A 14,379-nucleotide genomic window follows, 5' to 3' on the forward strand; every position below is an offset into this window, starting at 1 on the left:
TCTTCACTATTTTAATCCCTTCAGTACTGGGACACATTTTTACCTTGAGATTTGTGTACCATTAGACCATTTTATTGACATCAGGAAGGGTGTATGGAGGTCACAAGATTAATGGCCACAGTCTTCACTATTTTAACCCCCTACATAAGAATGAAAATGGAAAGATTTCATGGTACCGAAGAGGTTTTAAATACATTACTGAAAATATATCTGGATTTAACTGTGTTCTGAGGTGTTGCAAGGGTTAAGCTGGTTTAGAATGGCCCTATACTGGCTTAGAGAAATGGAAACTGGCTTATCTCATGAAATTATATCCTTAAATGCATTGTTGAAAAATATATCTGGATTTAATTGTGTGTTTTGAGATGTTGCAAGGGTTAAGCTGGTTTAGAATGGCCCTATACTGGCTTAGATCAATGGAAACTGGCTTGTCATGAAATTATATCCTTAAATGCATTGTTGAAAAATATATCTGGATTTAATTGTGTGTTCTGGGGTGTTGCAAGGGTTAAGCTGGTTTAGAATGGCCTTATACTGGCTTAGAGAAATGGAAACTGGCTTATCTCAGGAAATTATATCCTTAAATGTGTTGTTGATAAATATATCTGGATTTAATTGTTGAGGTGTTCTAAAGGGTGTGTTAAGCCAGTTCAGATTGCACACTATACTGGGTTAAGACGAGGTGAAGCCAGCGTATCAAGAGACAATTGTAACTTGCTTCAACAAATGCATTACCAAAAATTAATTGATGAATAAATGAGAATAATTATTGAAGTTTTGTGCTCTCTCTCTCTCTCTCTCTCTGTTATGATCATTGTACTTTCTTTTTCCTCCTTCTCTCTCTCTCTCTCTTCCTTTAGTTTAATTTTCTGCTTCCTTCATAATTCTTTCTTTTCTGCTTTTATCTATTTTTTTATCATTCTATTACATTTTCTCTCTTTCTCTCTTCCTTCCTCCCTTCTGCTCTATCCGTTTCATGTCCCTATCACGTTTTCTCTCACATTTTCTCTCTAGCACTAACATAATCTAATCTAACCTAACCTAACCTAACCTAGCCTAGCCTAGCCTAGCCTAACCTGACCTAACCTACCCACTAATGCGTCTACACTCCCTCGAAATAATAATGTAATTTTTTCAGATATCAAAATATATAAAACACACATTGGGATTTTCAACAATGACGATGATAAATAAATAAATAGATAAATAAATAAATAAATAATGCTTCAAACCAGCCACTCATAAACAGCATAAAGGGAACCACATGCAAAAAAATATATTAAAAGTTATTACAAGTTATTCTCTTCCTCCTTACGTAGACAAAAACACAAGTACGTACGTATGTATGTATGTAAATAGCCTTAAGTTATCTCAAAGGTAATTCAGTCTGTCACTCCAACTTTACAAGCATACCAACACCAGCCGCTGGTTTGCATTGCTCTGCTCTTACCACGGCTGTTTTCCAAGGCCACAGAGATGACTAGCTGGGTTTTCAAGAGTGTTTCTCCTGTTAATAATGTGGAAATGTTGTTAATCTGTCACTAGAACCATAAAACATCCTTCAAAATGCTCTATTCTCTCACCACGGCTGTTTTCCAAGGCCACAGAGATGATTAGCTGAGTTTTCAAGAGTGTTTCTCCTGTTAATAATACAGAAATCTTGTTAATCTGTCACTATAACCATAAAAACACTCTAAAAAATGCTCTGCTGTCTCACCACGACCATAAAAACACCCTTGAAAAAAACCTATAAATTCCACTACAGACTGCTAAAACTGGGACACCACTCTTATGACCACCAATAACTCAACATGACGGAAAAATTTACACCCCTCTCTTAAACTAAACCGAGAAAAACACTCTTGAGAAATACCCATCTGAACCAATCACTGCAACACTCAAACATCAACACACCAATTAACTCGCAGCACAACAAACACTAATCCTTTCACACCACCAAGTATTCACCTCTTAGACTACCAAATACTCACCTGTTCGTCAGCGCTGCACTTACTTACTTCCCCAGCACACATTAAACATACTTATTACCTCTAGTTTACAGTACCAGTCTACATACTATCCCATACAGTATCTAAAAGGGTGGTGGTGGTGGTGGTGGGGTTATGTATTAAGGGCGACTAGGGGTGGTGGACGGGGGTTAATGGTGGTTTAAGGGGGTGTTTAGATAAGGTAAGGTAAGATTGGGTGTGGGTAGGCTAGTTTAGGGAGACAGGGCAGTGTTGAAGAGGGTCACACAAGGGTCAGGGGTCACAGTGCAGGCGTGGCAGGTCAAGGCGGGGCAAAACAGCGGAGGGAAGGGGGAGTGGGGGAATCACTATAGTATGGGCACAGCCTTGGTGATTTGTATAAAAAACAGCAAAACTTTTCTTGCGATATACAAAAAATGCACTTCAGTATCACAGTAATATTATCCTCAGTGGTGCCACCGCCCTCAACACCACTGCTGGGAGTGCCTTGGGGGTCGGGCGGGCACAGCGGGGCACGGCGGGGCACAGCGGGACACGGGGGGACAGGACAAAGGGGTGTAACATATTTTTTTTCTTTTTTAAATATCATGTGGCTACAGGAGTTTATATTTGTGGTATTCCTTCACCCCAAAATTGATATAAAAATAAGATCTGAGTTTTGTTTGCCTTTCACCTCCATACAAACAGTTAGAGAGTAGTGAAGACAGTGTAAAGATAGCTTAGTCCATGCAGAGTGTCTAGAAGGTGGGAAGTCACGTCCTAACCTTATACAGATTAAATTCCTACACGTACATTAAAAAAACACACGACTCCTACGTTTTTTTTTGCGTTTTTTCGCGTTTGTTTGAAATCTTAGCTTACTTACTTGCTGTGTGTGTGTGTGTCTGTGTCTGTGTGTGTGTGTGTGTGTTCTGGTGGTGGTGGTGGTTGGAGACACTGGAAGAGAGAGAAAAAACTAGATTAATAATGGATAAACTTTGCTACGTTAGGTTCAGTTGTCAGTAAGGGAGTCGAGCACCATTTAGTTAGTAGTTTAGATTAGGTTAGGTCAGTCAGTCAGTCAAGTCAATCAATCAATTAGTCAGTCAGTCAATTAATCAATACAGAAAACAACAATAAACATTTTGAAATTATTCATCTAGACTAGTGTGTGTGTGTGTGTCTCACCGCTGGTCTGGCTGCCGGGGCACACAACACAGCTGCAGCACTCTCAGTTACTGCAATGCTCCGAGTGTTCCTCCCACGATGACACCTGTGAGAGGGACAGAGAGAATTGAATGAAAGCAGTGCAGAGTTTAGAGGAGAATATACAGCACTGTTAGTTAAAGGCACAGAGTATATTGACACTGTTGCAGAGGAAAGATATTAAATTGTTTGATGAAAAAGAATATTATAGAAACGTTATAAAGAATATATAGAGTGTGTTATGATTTCTAGATACACACACACACACACACACCTGGCATTCTCTGGAGCAATACCACTGATTCCCACACCCAGCACACACAAACTGGGCCCTCTGCTTGTGGCACCCCTGGCATTTAGGGTTACCACTCCCCTCCTCCCCCGGCTGGCTGCTACTGGTGGTGCTGGTGGTGGTGGTGGTGGTGGCCTTCTTGCTGCGGCCCTCTGACTGTGGGAGAGAGCGAGAGGTCAGGTGGTGTCATAACATTTAGGTCAAGTTAGGTTAGGTTAGGTTTCAAAGAGCAAAATTGATGGACACACACACACACACACTTTGATAAGGCCAAGGTTTGAATATGCAGCTGTGGTGTGGTGGTGGTGGTGGTGTGGTGTGGTGTGCAGGACATCAGGAAACATCAAGGACATCAGGACATCAAGAATCCAAAAGACTGCCAGTGATGAAGGACCTTCCCTATGAAGAAAGACTGAAGGAAATTGAGCTGCCAACTTTGAAGGACAGACGGGAGAGAGGAGACCAGGTAACAGTGTACAAGATAGTGAACTGCATGGAAAAGATAGACAGACAACACCTGGTAACACTGACAGAGAATGGCAACACACACACACACACAAAGATAGACAGACAACACCTGGTAACACTGACAGAGAATGGCAACACACACACACACACAAAGATAGACAGACAACACCTGGTAACACTGACAGAGAATGGCAACACACACACACACACACACACAGACAACACCTGGTAACACTGACTGAAGATGGACAAGAGGACAGACACTCCAAGATCATGAAAAGTCCATGTTTGAGGAACATTAAGAAGTTCAGTTTTCTGCACAGGACGGTGGACAGCTGGAACGGACTGAGTGAAGAGATTGTAGCAGCAAAGTGTCCACAAATTGAAGGAAAAGTTAGATAATAATAATAGAACAACTTCATGGACACACACCCACACACACTACAAAAAATGGCTACAAAATGGTTCCAGAATTTAAAGGGATGACATGTGACGAGAGATTAAAAGCTATGGATCTACCAAGCCTGGAACAGAGAGAGAGAGAGAGAGAGAGAGAGGGATCTGATACAAGTTTATAAATTGATCAACGGAATGGACCAAGTGGATAATGAGAAACTGATCCTGAGAGAAGAATATGACACTAGAAGCACAAGATCGCATAGTAAAAAGCTGAGGAAGGGAAGATGTCTGAGAGATGTTAAAAAATAGTGAAGAATATGACACTAGAAGCACAAGATTGCATAGTAAGAAGCTGAGGAAGGGAAGATGTCTGAGAGATGATAAAAAATAGTGAAGAATATGACACTAGAAGCACAAGATTGCATAGTAAGAAGCTGAGGAAGGGAAGATGTCTGAGAGATGTTAAAAAATAGTGAAGAATATGACACTAGAAGCACAAGATTGCATAGTAAGAAGCTGAAGAAGGGAAGATGTCTGAGAGATGATAAAAAATATAGTTTCCCACAAAGATGTGTTGAGACTTGGCACAGTTTGAGTGAGGAAGTGGTGTCCCCAACGAGTGTGCAGAGCTTGAAAGAAACATTGGATAAGTGTAGATATGGAGACGGGGCCACACCAGCGTAAAGCCCAGGCCCTGGAAAACTACAACTAGGTAAACACACACACAAGGAGATAGATAGACACACACTTAACTTAGCCTCAACAAACACACACACATCTTTACCTGTGCATGGGTGAGTTTATCCTTGACAGTGGTGGTGGAGCTTCCCGAGAGCAGCGCCGAGAGGGTCAAGTAGTGAGAGTTGGGCGTGGAGTCACCTACACCGCCACCACCACCTTTCACCAGCCCACTGCTCGACACACCACCCCTTGACTCCAATAATAACTGTGGGGTGTGGAGGTTAGGTTAGGCTAGAGATAGAGATAGATAGAGATTTTTGTTTAAACCCATTAATAAGAAAAAGACAAGTTTAATGCTTTTAATACAATTGGGTAATTTTCTACAGCTTCAGAAACTTATGTGAGGGATTAGAAAAGTGAAAACTGTGGCCATTAATCTTGTAACCTCCATACACCCTCCCAAATAGTCTTATTTTAGTCACTGTCTTATAATGCCCTCAAAACATGCTAAATTCTCTTAAAATGCCTTCAAAACATGCTAAACTATATTAAATGCCCTCAAAACCTGCCAAACTGTCTTAAATGTCCTCACAACATGCCAAACTGTCTTAAAATGCCCTCAAAACATGCTAAACTGTCTTAAAATGCCTTCAAAACATGCTAAACTCTTAAAATGCTCTCAAAACCTGCCAAACTGTCTTAAAATACCTCAAAATATGCCAAATTGTCTTAAAATGCCCTCAAAACATGCCAAACTGTCTTAAAATGCCCTCAGAACACAGGAGTCTTCATATTCCTTGTGGTGACGATTTGGTGATTTCCTACAGCTTCACAAACTCATGTAAGAGATTAAAATAGTGAAGACTACACAAATCTCAAGGTAAAAATGTGTCCCAGTACTGAAGGGGTTAAAATAGTGAAGACTGTAGCCATTAATCTTGTGACCTCCATAGACCCTTCCTAATGTCAATAAAATGGTCTAATGGTACACAAATCTCAAGGTTAAAATGTGTCCCAGTACTGAAGGGGTTAAATTTACTTAGGTAAAAAAAAAAAAAAAAAAAAAAAAAAAAAAAAAAAAAAAAAAAAAGTCTTGGTACACACACACACACACACAGAGCATCCTTGTCTTCCCCACCTTAGCGAGGGCAGAGGGCGCCTCCAGGCCAGACTTTGAGGTGGGGACTCCCGGGGCTGAGGCTAAGGGTTGGAGGTGTGTGGGGGGGGTGTGGGACCTCATGCCTGGGGTGGACTCACGGCTCACGTCAGAACGCTTCCCTGGGCCGTCATTGCTCGCCACAGGGAATATGGAGATCTGTGGGGTTAGATTAGGTTAGGGTGGGAAAATGTAGTCTATTCTCACTCTACTGTGGCCAAACCTAATTCATTCTATGCCTCACCTAACCTAACCTAATCCATTCTATGCCTCACCTAACCTAACCTAACCTAATTCATTCTATGCCTCTAACCTAACCTAATTCATTCTATGCCTTGCCTTGCCTAACCCTATCTAGTCTCCTATCCTATCCTACCCCTTATCTAGTCCAGCTTATCCTATCCTAACCTACCCCTTATCTAGTCTAGCCTATCCTAACCTTACCTAACCTAACCTTGGCTTGTATTCTTAAACACCTCTGCGCTCCATCTCCACTATTTCAAAAGGTTTTATTTCAGGTTAAACAGGTTCATTAGTGTTTTTATGGTTCTACAGAAGGAGTCACGTGATTTCTGCATTGTTAACTGGAGAAACACTCTTGGAAAACTTGGAAAACAGTCACAGAGAGAGCAGAGCGTTTTTTAAGGTTTTAATGACAGAGTGATGAGATTTCTGCATTATTAACAGGAGAAACACTCTTGAAAACCCCACTAGTCATCTATATGGCCTTGGAAACCATTCGTGGTGTGAGAAGCTTGTTTTTTAAGACATTTTCGTGGTTCTAGTGACAGAGTGACAGTTCGTGGTGTGAGAAGCTTGTTTTTGGTTCTAGTGACAGAGTGACAGTTCGTGGTGTGAGAAGCTTGTTTTTAAGGCATTTTCGTGGTTCTAGTGACAGAGATGACTAGTCATCTCTGTGGCCTTGGAAAACAGTCATGGTGTGAGAGAAGTGTTTATTAAGGTGTTTTTAAGGTTCTACTGACAGAGTGATGAGATTTCTGCATTATCAACAGGAGAAACACTCTTGAAAACACAAACCCACCCCAAACACACCTAACACACACCCAAACCCACCCAAACATACCTAACACACACCCAAACCCACACAAACACACCTAACACACACCCAAACCCACACAAATGCACCCAAACACACAAAAACACTCAAACAAACCCTTAAACCCAACCAAACACACCCAAAACACACTCATACACACACACTGAACCCCTAAACCCACACAAACATATCCAAACCCACTCAAACACACCTAAAAACACTAAAACAAATCTTTAATCCCAACCAAACACACCCAAAACACACACACTGAACCCCACCCCCACCTCCTCCCCCCACACACACCTGCGGCGACCCAGGCTGCTTCTCAATCTGCGTCAGCTCGGCAAACCGCAACAAAACATCCTTATATGAAACAGAAGGGTCATTTAAGGTCAAAAGGCTCTTGGAGGGGGGCAAAGTGGCTGGCATCCCCGGGGTTCTGCTCTCTGCGTCACTGCTGGAGCTGGACACACTGGGGGGGCGATCCTGGTCCCGGTGGTGGGGGGGTGTGGGGCGTTTGTCTCCATCGTATCGGTTCCGCCAGGCGCCTCTTGTCGCTCTCCTGGGGGTGAAATGTTTGGCGCTGTTTTCAGTATTAACCTCACTGCTCGCTGGTAGGGCTGTGTGTGTGTGTGTGTGTGTGTGTGTGTGTGTGTGAAGGAGGAGGAGGAGTGTATGTAGCCATGAGGAGAAAAAAATAATGTGTGTATGCATGTATACATATCTATAAGCATACACACAAACACACACACACACACAAATGAATAAGTAAATAAAACAAATAAATAGACAAAACCTTATAAAAGCACACACAACCCCCCCCCACCCTCCCAAACTCACCTAATTGGCGGTGTGTTGGGGTTCTCCTTCCTGTGGGCAGCAATTAAATGCTGTACATTGACCGTGGGACCCTGTGGACCTTGCCCCGTTGCTGAGAAGGACAGGGAAGTGGGCAGCCCCGTCATGCCACTACCCGGGGGCTTGGGCAGTATAGGCTTCATGGCGGAGGAGATGTGGCGAGTGAGCTTCCCCTGTGTGTCCCTCGGTCTGTCTGGCGCCTTGTTGCTGCTGGTGTGGATGTCGATGACGCTGATGCTGCCGTTGTTTGGGGTGTCGCTGTTCGGACTGCCCTCCCTGGCGCGGACCACAGCTGGACCGCCTCCCACCATCTGAAAATACGTTAGGTAAGTGTCTAGGAGGGTGACTAACACACATACACACACACACACACACACACACACAGTGGGGATAGTCAACAGCTGGACCACCTCTCACCATCTGGAAGTAGGTTAGGTTAGGTAAGTGTCTAGGAGGGTGACTTACACACACACACACACACACACATATACAGTGGGGACTCAATACTCAAACGTCTTCATAGTCAACAGCTGGTCCACCTCCCACCATCTGGAATTAGGTTTACTTAGGTTAGGTTAGGTCAAGTGTCTAGGAGGGTGACTTACTCACACACACACACACACACACACACACACACACACACACACACACACACAGAGACTAAAGGCTATGGATCTACAAGTTTATAAACTGATCAACGGAATGGACCAAGTGGATAATGAGAAACTGATCCTGAGAGAAGAATATGACATTAGAAGCACAAGATTGCATAGTAAGAAGCTGAGGAAGGGAAGATGTCTGCGAGATGTTAAAAAATAGTGAAGAATATGACATTAGAAGCACAAGATCGCATAGTAAAAAGCTGAGGAAGGGAAGATGCCTGCGCGATGTTAAAAAATATAGTTTCCCACAAAGATGTGTTGAGATGTGGCACAGTTTGAGTGAGGAAGTGGTGTCACCAACGAGTGTGCAGAGCTTCAAAGAAAAATTGGATAAGTGTAGATATGGAGACAGGGCCACACCACCGTAAAGCCCAGGCCATGGAAAACTACAACACACACACACACACACACACACACACACCTGAAGAGCCTGAGCAGACGCAGAGGAGCCCAACAGCTGCGACATCATCATGAGAGGCAGCTGTGGACCACTGAGCGACGAATACCCTCCTTGTGGCAGAAACAGAAGATTGCGGCCTTGTTCCTCCCCCCCCTGCTCTCCTGCCCCGCCCACTGTTCCCCCAGCTGCCCCCTCGTCCTGCCGCATCAGTAGGGTCTGGCGGCGGCGGGCTAGACGGACAAACAGCTCCTCTTTCCTCTTCTGAAGGCGTAAAAGTGTGTTCCATTCCTCCTCCTTCTGTTTCACTAAGAACTCCATCGCCTGGTGAGACACGGAACACTGGTGAAGGGAGGGGGGTGGGGGTGGGGGTGGTGGTGATGAAAAAAAAAAAAAAAAAAAAAAAATGAAGATGAAGAAGACTAGAATAATGAGAGAGAGAGAGAGAGAGAGAGAGAGAGAGAGAGAGAGAGAGAGAGAGAGAGGAGGAAAAAAGCCCCTCTTGATTTGTCTCAGAGAAGATAAACTCTCCAGACCCACCATCTCTCCCTCTCCCTCTCTCTCACACACCTCTCCTCTCTCTCTCTCTCTCTCTCTCTCTCTCTCTCTCTCTCTCTCTCTCTCTCTCTCACCTGCAAGTCCCTCTTAATCTGCGCCAGGGAGCTTTCCACCTGGGGCAGCGACGTCAGGCCTTCGAGACACACCATCTCTTCCAGGGGCCTTGGACGCTTACTGGGGGAGTCCAGCGCCCCCTCCCCCTCGCTGCCCCCCTCTGCTGGCCTCTTCTCACTCCTCCTGGGGGATTCTGGGAGGCTGGAGGGGCTGGCGGCCTTGCTACGGGCATCTCCTTGTGGCTCTTCTGAAGGGGAGAGGGTTATGTGCTGGTGGTGGTGGTGGTGGTGTGTGTGTGTGTGTGTGTTATGCATATACACACATATATATATACATGGAGGAGGAGGAGGAGAAGGAGAAGAAGAAGAAGGAGGAGGAGGAGATAAATAGACAGACATATAGATAGATAGATAAATAGTAGTAGTAGTAGTAACAGCATTAACAGCTATAAATAAATAAATAAATACATAAATATGACGTAATATAGATAATGAACATATTACTCACCCATTTTCGAGTTATCATCATTAGAATCTTCATTGGGCTTATCAATTCCTTCACTAATCACTAACTTATCCTCATCATCTTCACTCGATTCCTTTTCTTCATCACTGCCTTCCTTCTCCTCCACCTCCTTCATCTCCTCCTCCTCCACCACCTCCTTCACCTCACTCTCCTCCTCCTCCTCCTCCATCTTCTCTTCACTAGCGTCATTTTCCCTCTCCACCACCTCCCCGTTGGTCATAGAGGCGATGTCCTCGTCCCCCTCCTCTTCATCTTCCCCCTCCTTCACTTTAGTATGGTTATCGTTAATATCTTCCGTTTTCTTTGATTTTCCCGCCTCCTCCAAGCCCGCGTCCGGATCCCTGCCAGCGTCCATAGCTCCGGCCGCGTAGTCATCCGGGATCATACTGCGTCCGCCTGTAAATATGAACAAGTTGAGGTTAATATGTGGATAAATGACCTTAAGTTTTATTTCATTCATGGTTCGGTGAGTGAGGGAGTTTCAATTGTCACTAAGCTGAAGTCAGTGTCAATGCATCCGAACGTGACATTTTGATACCGTGTGGAGGTACGTGAATAAAAACACTGCAACCCACGCACACACACACACTCAGTAGTCACAAACCACACAGGAAATGCAAGAATAAACACTAATGCAACGTTTCCAGCACCAGAACACACGTGGGGAAGGGAGAAAAGGCAAGAAATATGGGGAGAATAAAATGGCCTTGTTAAATTGCTAGACATTCCTATATGCACCACAAAACTCAGCTATTTAAACACACACAGACACACCCAAGTCGCAACACACCCAGGAAATGCAAGAGTGAGCCCTAATGCAACACTTCCACCACCAAAACACACGTGGGAAAGAGAGGAAAGGTAGAAATATGGAAGGGAAACATGAGCCTTGGTACACTAACATCCTGTCACCTCCATTACTCATTCACACACAGACACACACACATACACAGACACTCGCCAATCACACACCACTTAAGAAACGGAAGAATAAACCCTCAAACACCAATATTTAACCCAAAACACACATGGAAATGGCTGAAAACTAAAGAAATATGGATAAATTTAAAAATATCCCTTCTTCCCCCAGCACACCCACACATCCATAAAAAAATAACAAAATATAAATCAAACAACAACACCACTTCCTGACTTAGAAACACGTGGAAATAGGAAGAAAAAATAAAGAAATATATGAAAATGCTGATATCCGCCTTTTCCCCTCTCTCTCTCTCTCACACGAACACTCACACCCCAAGAATTTCCTACACCCACACGTGAAATCCAGCTGATGGGAGCTCCCGGGTGTGGGTTTATGGGGACAGAGGGGCGACGTGCACCTCCTCTCACGGCTTGAGGGACACTGAGGGGGGAGGGGGAAACGGGGAAGGTGTGTGTGTGGAGGGGTGGGGGTGAGGAACGGAAACTGAGGTGGTGGTGTGTGTGTGGCTAATGGTTCAAGGTCAGAGAGAGAGAGAGAGAGAGAGAGAGAGAGAGAGAGAGAGAGAGAGAGAGAGAGAGAGAGACTTGACATTTCTCTCTCTCTCTCTGTCAATATCACAATTCTAGCGGGCAAAATAGAGAGAGAGAGAGAGAGAGAGAGAGAGAGAGAGAGAGAGAGAGAGAGAGAGAGAGAGAGAGAGAAAGGAAAAAGAAACAAAAATAAATAAATAAACTCTTGAAAATAAAATAAATAGTTTTAAGATAATGGTGGTGGTGGTGGTGGTGGTGGTGAATGGTGATGTGGTAATTGTGATGATGTATTGGTGATGTGAATAGTGGTAGTGGTGGTGACAGTGGTGATCTAGTGGTAAATGTGGTGGTGAATGGTGATGTATTGGTGGTGGTGAATGGTGATGATGTATTGGTGATGTGAATGGTGGTAGTAGTAGTGGTGAATGGTGGTGACGTGAATGTATTAGTGACGTGAATGGTGGTGGTGGTGGTGTTGGTGGTGGTGATGTGGTGTTGTGTGGTGGTGGCGTCACATCCGGGAGACATGGCAAGGTTCTAGAGGAATTCATGGTTTTAAAATGCTTGAGATGTCATGCGGGCAAGGTCTAGTAGTGGTGGTGGTGGTGGTGGTGGTGGTGGTGGCAGCACCACCACCACCACCACTAACACTAACACCAGTAGCAATGCAGCATCACCACTCTCGTTATAAAATTATCACCACCACCACCAGTATTATCATTATTATTATTATTTTACTTTATTTTTATCATTATCACTAAAAAACATGATAAAAACGATAAGAGAGAGAGAGAGAGAGAGAGAGAGAGAGAGAGAGAGAGAGAGAGGGCCAATATCACTTCTAGACTTAAGTAACATTTTAACATTTTCTTCCTTTTACCTTGAGAGAGAGAGAGAGAGAGAGAGAGAGAGAGAGCAGCACCACCACCACCAGTACAAATCTAGTTTTAAAAGAATTTCCCGGAACTGAATGTAACAAGAACAGATATTTTAAGGATGTGATGTCAGAGAGAGAGAGAGAGAGAGAGAGAGAGAGAGAGAGAGAGAGAGAGAGAGAGAGAGAGAGAGAGTAGGAAAAGTAAGAAAAATGACGCATACCCAATGAATCACACACACACACACACACACACACACACACACACACACAGCGTCTCCTTGTGTCTATGTAGAAATAATAACAGTTCCTCCTGCAGGTTCCCAGAATAGCCTTGTCTGACAGTACTGATTCTGAGATCTTGGGGTGGCGTCATGCAGGGTTTTCTGGGAACCACTTCGATTGTTGAAATGAGGAGGAAGCGGAGGAGGAAAGGAGGAAAACCAAGAAAAAGAAATAGAAGAAGACAAAGAAGAAGAAGATGTAATAGTAGTAGTAGTAGTAGTAGTAGTTACAACCACCACCACAATGAAAAGAAAACGAATATTTAGAGAGGAATAACTTAGCAAAAACAAAAATATATATGAAACCGTGTGTGTGTGTGTGTGTGTGTGTGTGTGTGTGTGTGAGTACCTTCCAGCTGGGCAGCAGTAGGGTAACCAGAGGGCGTGTGGGCGTGCTGATCATGTTCGTGGGTGTAGGAGTGGGTAGGCAATGCATCCGACAGCACATGTAGGATAACATTACCAATACCTCCACAATTCACATCCTTCACTACGGTCCCAGCCTCCCCCTCAAAACGAGAGGAGAGCTCAAAAATACGCTTATAACTCCTTGCATTCCACATATAATACTCCATGAGCCTTCTGACAGCCTTGTGCGTGGCTGCGTGGGGCGCCAACTGAGCTATGTGGAGGGAGCAGATTCGAGACCACCTTGTAACTTCTCGTACGTTGGCAGCCCCGAAGATTCCCTGCAGTGTGGCGCGGAGACTAGGGTGTTTCCAAGGCAGACGGTGAAATGAAGCTCCCAAGCGCGTCTTCTTCACGGGACATGTCTTAATGAGGCAAGAGGACCCCATGTTGGTGTCTCTCCGCGCCCTGATGATGGTGGTTTGAGTGCTTCGTTGTATTAAAATGGTGTTTTTTTTGTGGGGTTCAATTGTTTTTGGTGTGTGTTGTGTTGTGGGGGGTTTAATTGAAGTTTTTGTTGGTGTTGTGTGTTGTGGTGTTTTAAATGGTGTTTTTGGGGTTTAATTGTTTTTGTTGGTGTTGAGTGTTGTGGTGTTTTAAAATGGTGTTGTAGGGGGTTTAATTAAAGTTTTTGTTGGTGTTGAGTATTGTGGTGGTGTTGTGGTGTATTAAAATGGTGTTGTAGGGAGTTTGATAATACTTTTTCTTGGTGTAGTGCAATGCGGTGTTTGGGTGTGTTTTTCGTGGTGGTGATGGTGGTGGTGTAGGGTGTTTGGATGTATTAATGGTGATTTTTGGGGTTTAATAATAGTTAGTGTTGGTGTTGAGTGTTGTGGTGGTGTTTGGGTGTGTTTTAAATCGTTTTCTTGGATTGCCGTGTGTTTTGGTGGTGTTTGGTGTTGTTATGGTGGTGGTTGGTGTTGTAATGGTGGTGTTGGTGGCGTTTGGTGTTGTTAATGGTGCTTGGATGTGTTTATGTGTGTTTTTCCAGTAGTTTAGAGTGTGTTGGTGTTTGGTGTGATGGTGTTGGTGGTGTTTGGGTGTTTCACTGGTGTTTTTC

General features: G+C 44.0%; 1 protein-coding gene across 1 annotated transcript; it reads right to left on the reverse strand.

The window, feature by feature from the left end:
- Positions 1-221: 221 nt before the first annotated feature.
- On the reverse strand, positions 222-13,708 carry LOC123506792 (stress response protein NST1-like). Its single transcript, XM_045259134.1, has 11 exons — positions 13,261-13,708; positions 10,263-10,676; positions 9,776-10,002; positions 9,168-9,467; positions 8,067-8,395; positions 7,530-7,788; positions 6,152-6,328; positions 5,117-5,278; positions 3,448-3,621; positions 3,156-3,240; positions 222-2,924 (listed from the first exon to the last, which is right to left on the reverse strand). Exons 1-10 carry the CDS (start codon positions 13,706-13,708, stop codon positions 3,199-3,201), a joined length of 2,532 nt encoding a protein of 843 aa, XP_045115069.1. The 3' UTR covers positions 222-2,924; positions 3,156-3,198.
- Positions 13,709-14,379: the final 671 nt, after the last annotated feature.

This window comes from Portunus trituberculatus, chromosome 2 (genome assembly GCF_017591435.1).
Source record: "Portunus trituberculatus isolate SZX2019 chromosome 2, ASM1759143v1, whole genome shotgun sequence".
Taxonomy (NCBI): domain Eukaryota; kingdom Metazoa; phylum Arthropoda; class Malacostraca; order Decapoda; family Portunidae; genus Portunus; species Portunus trituberculatus.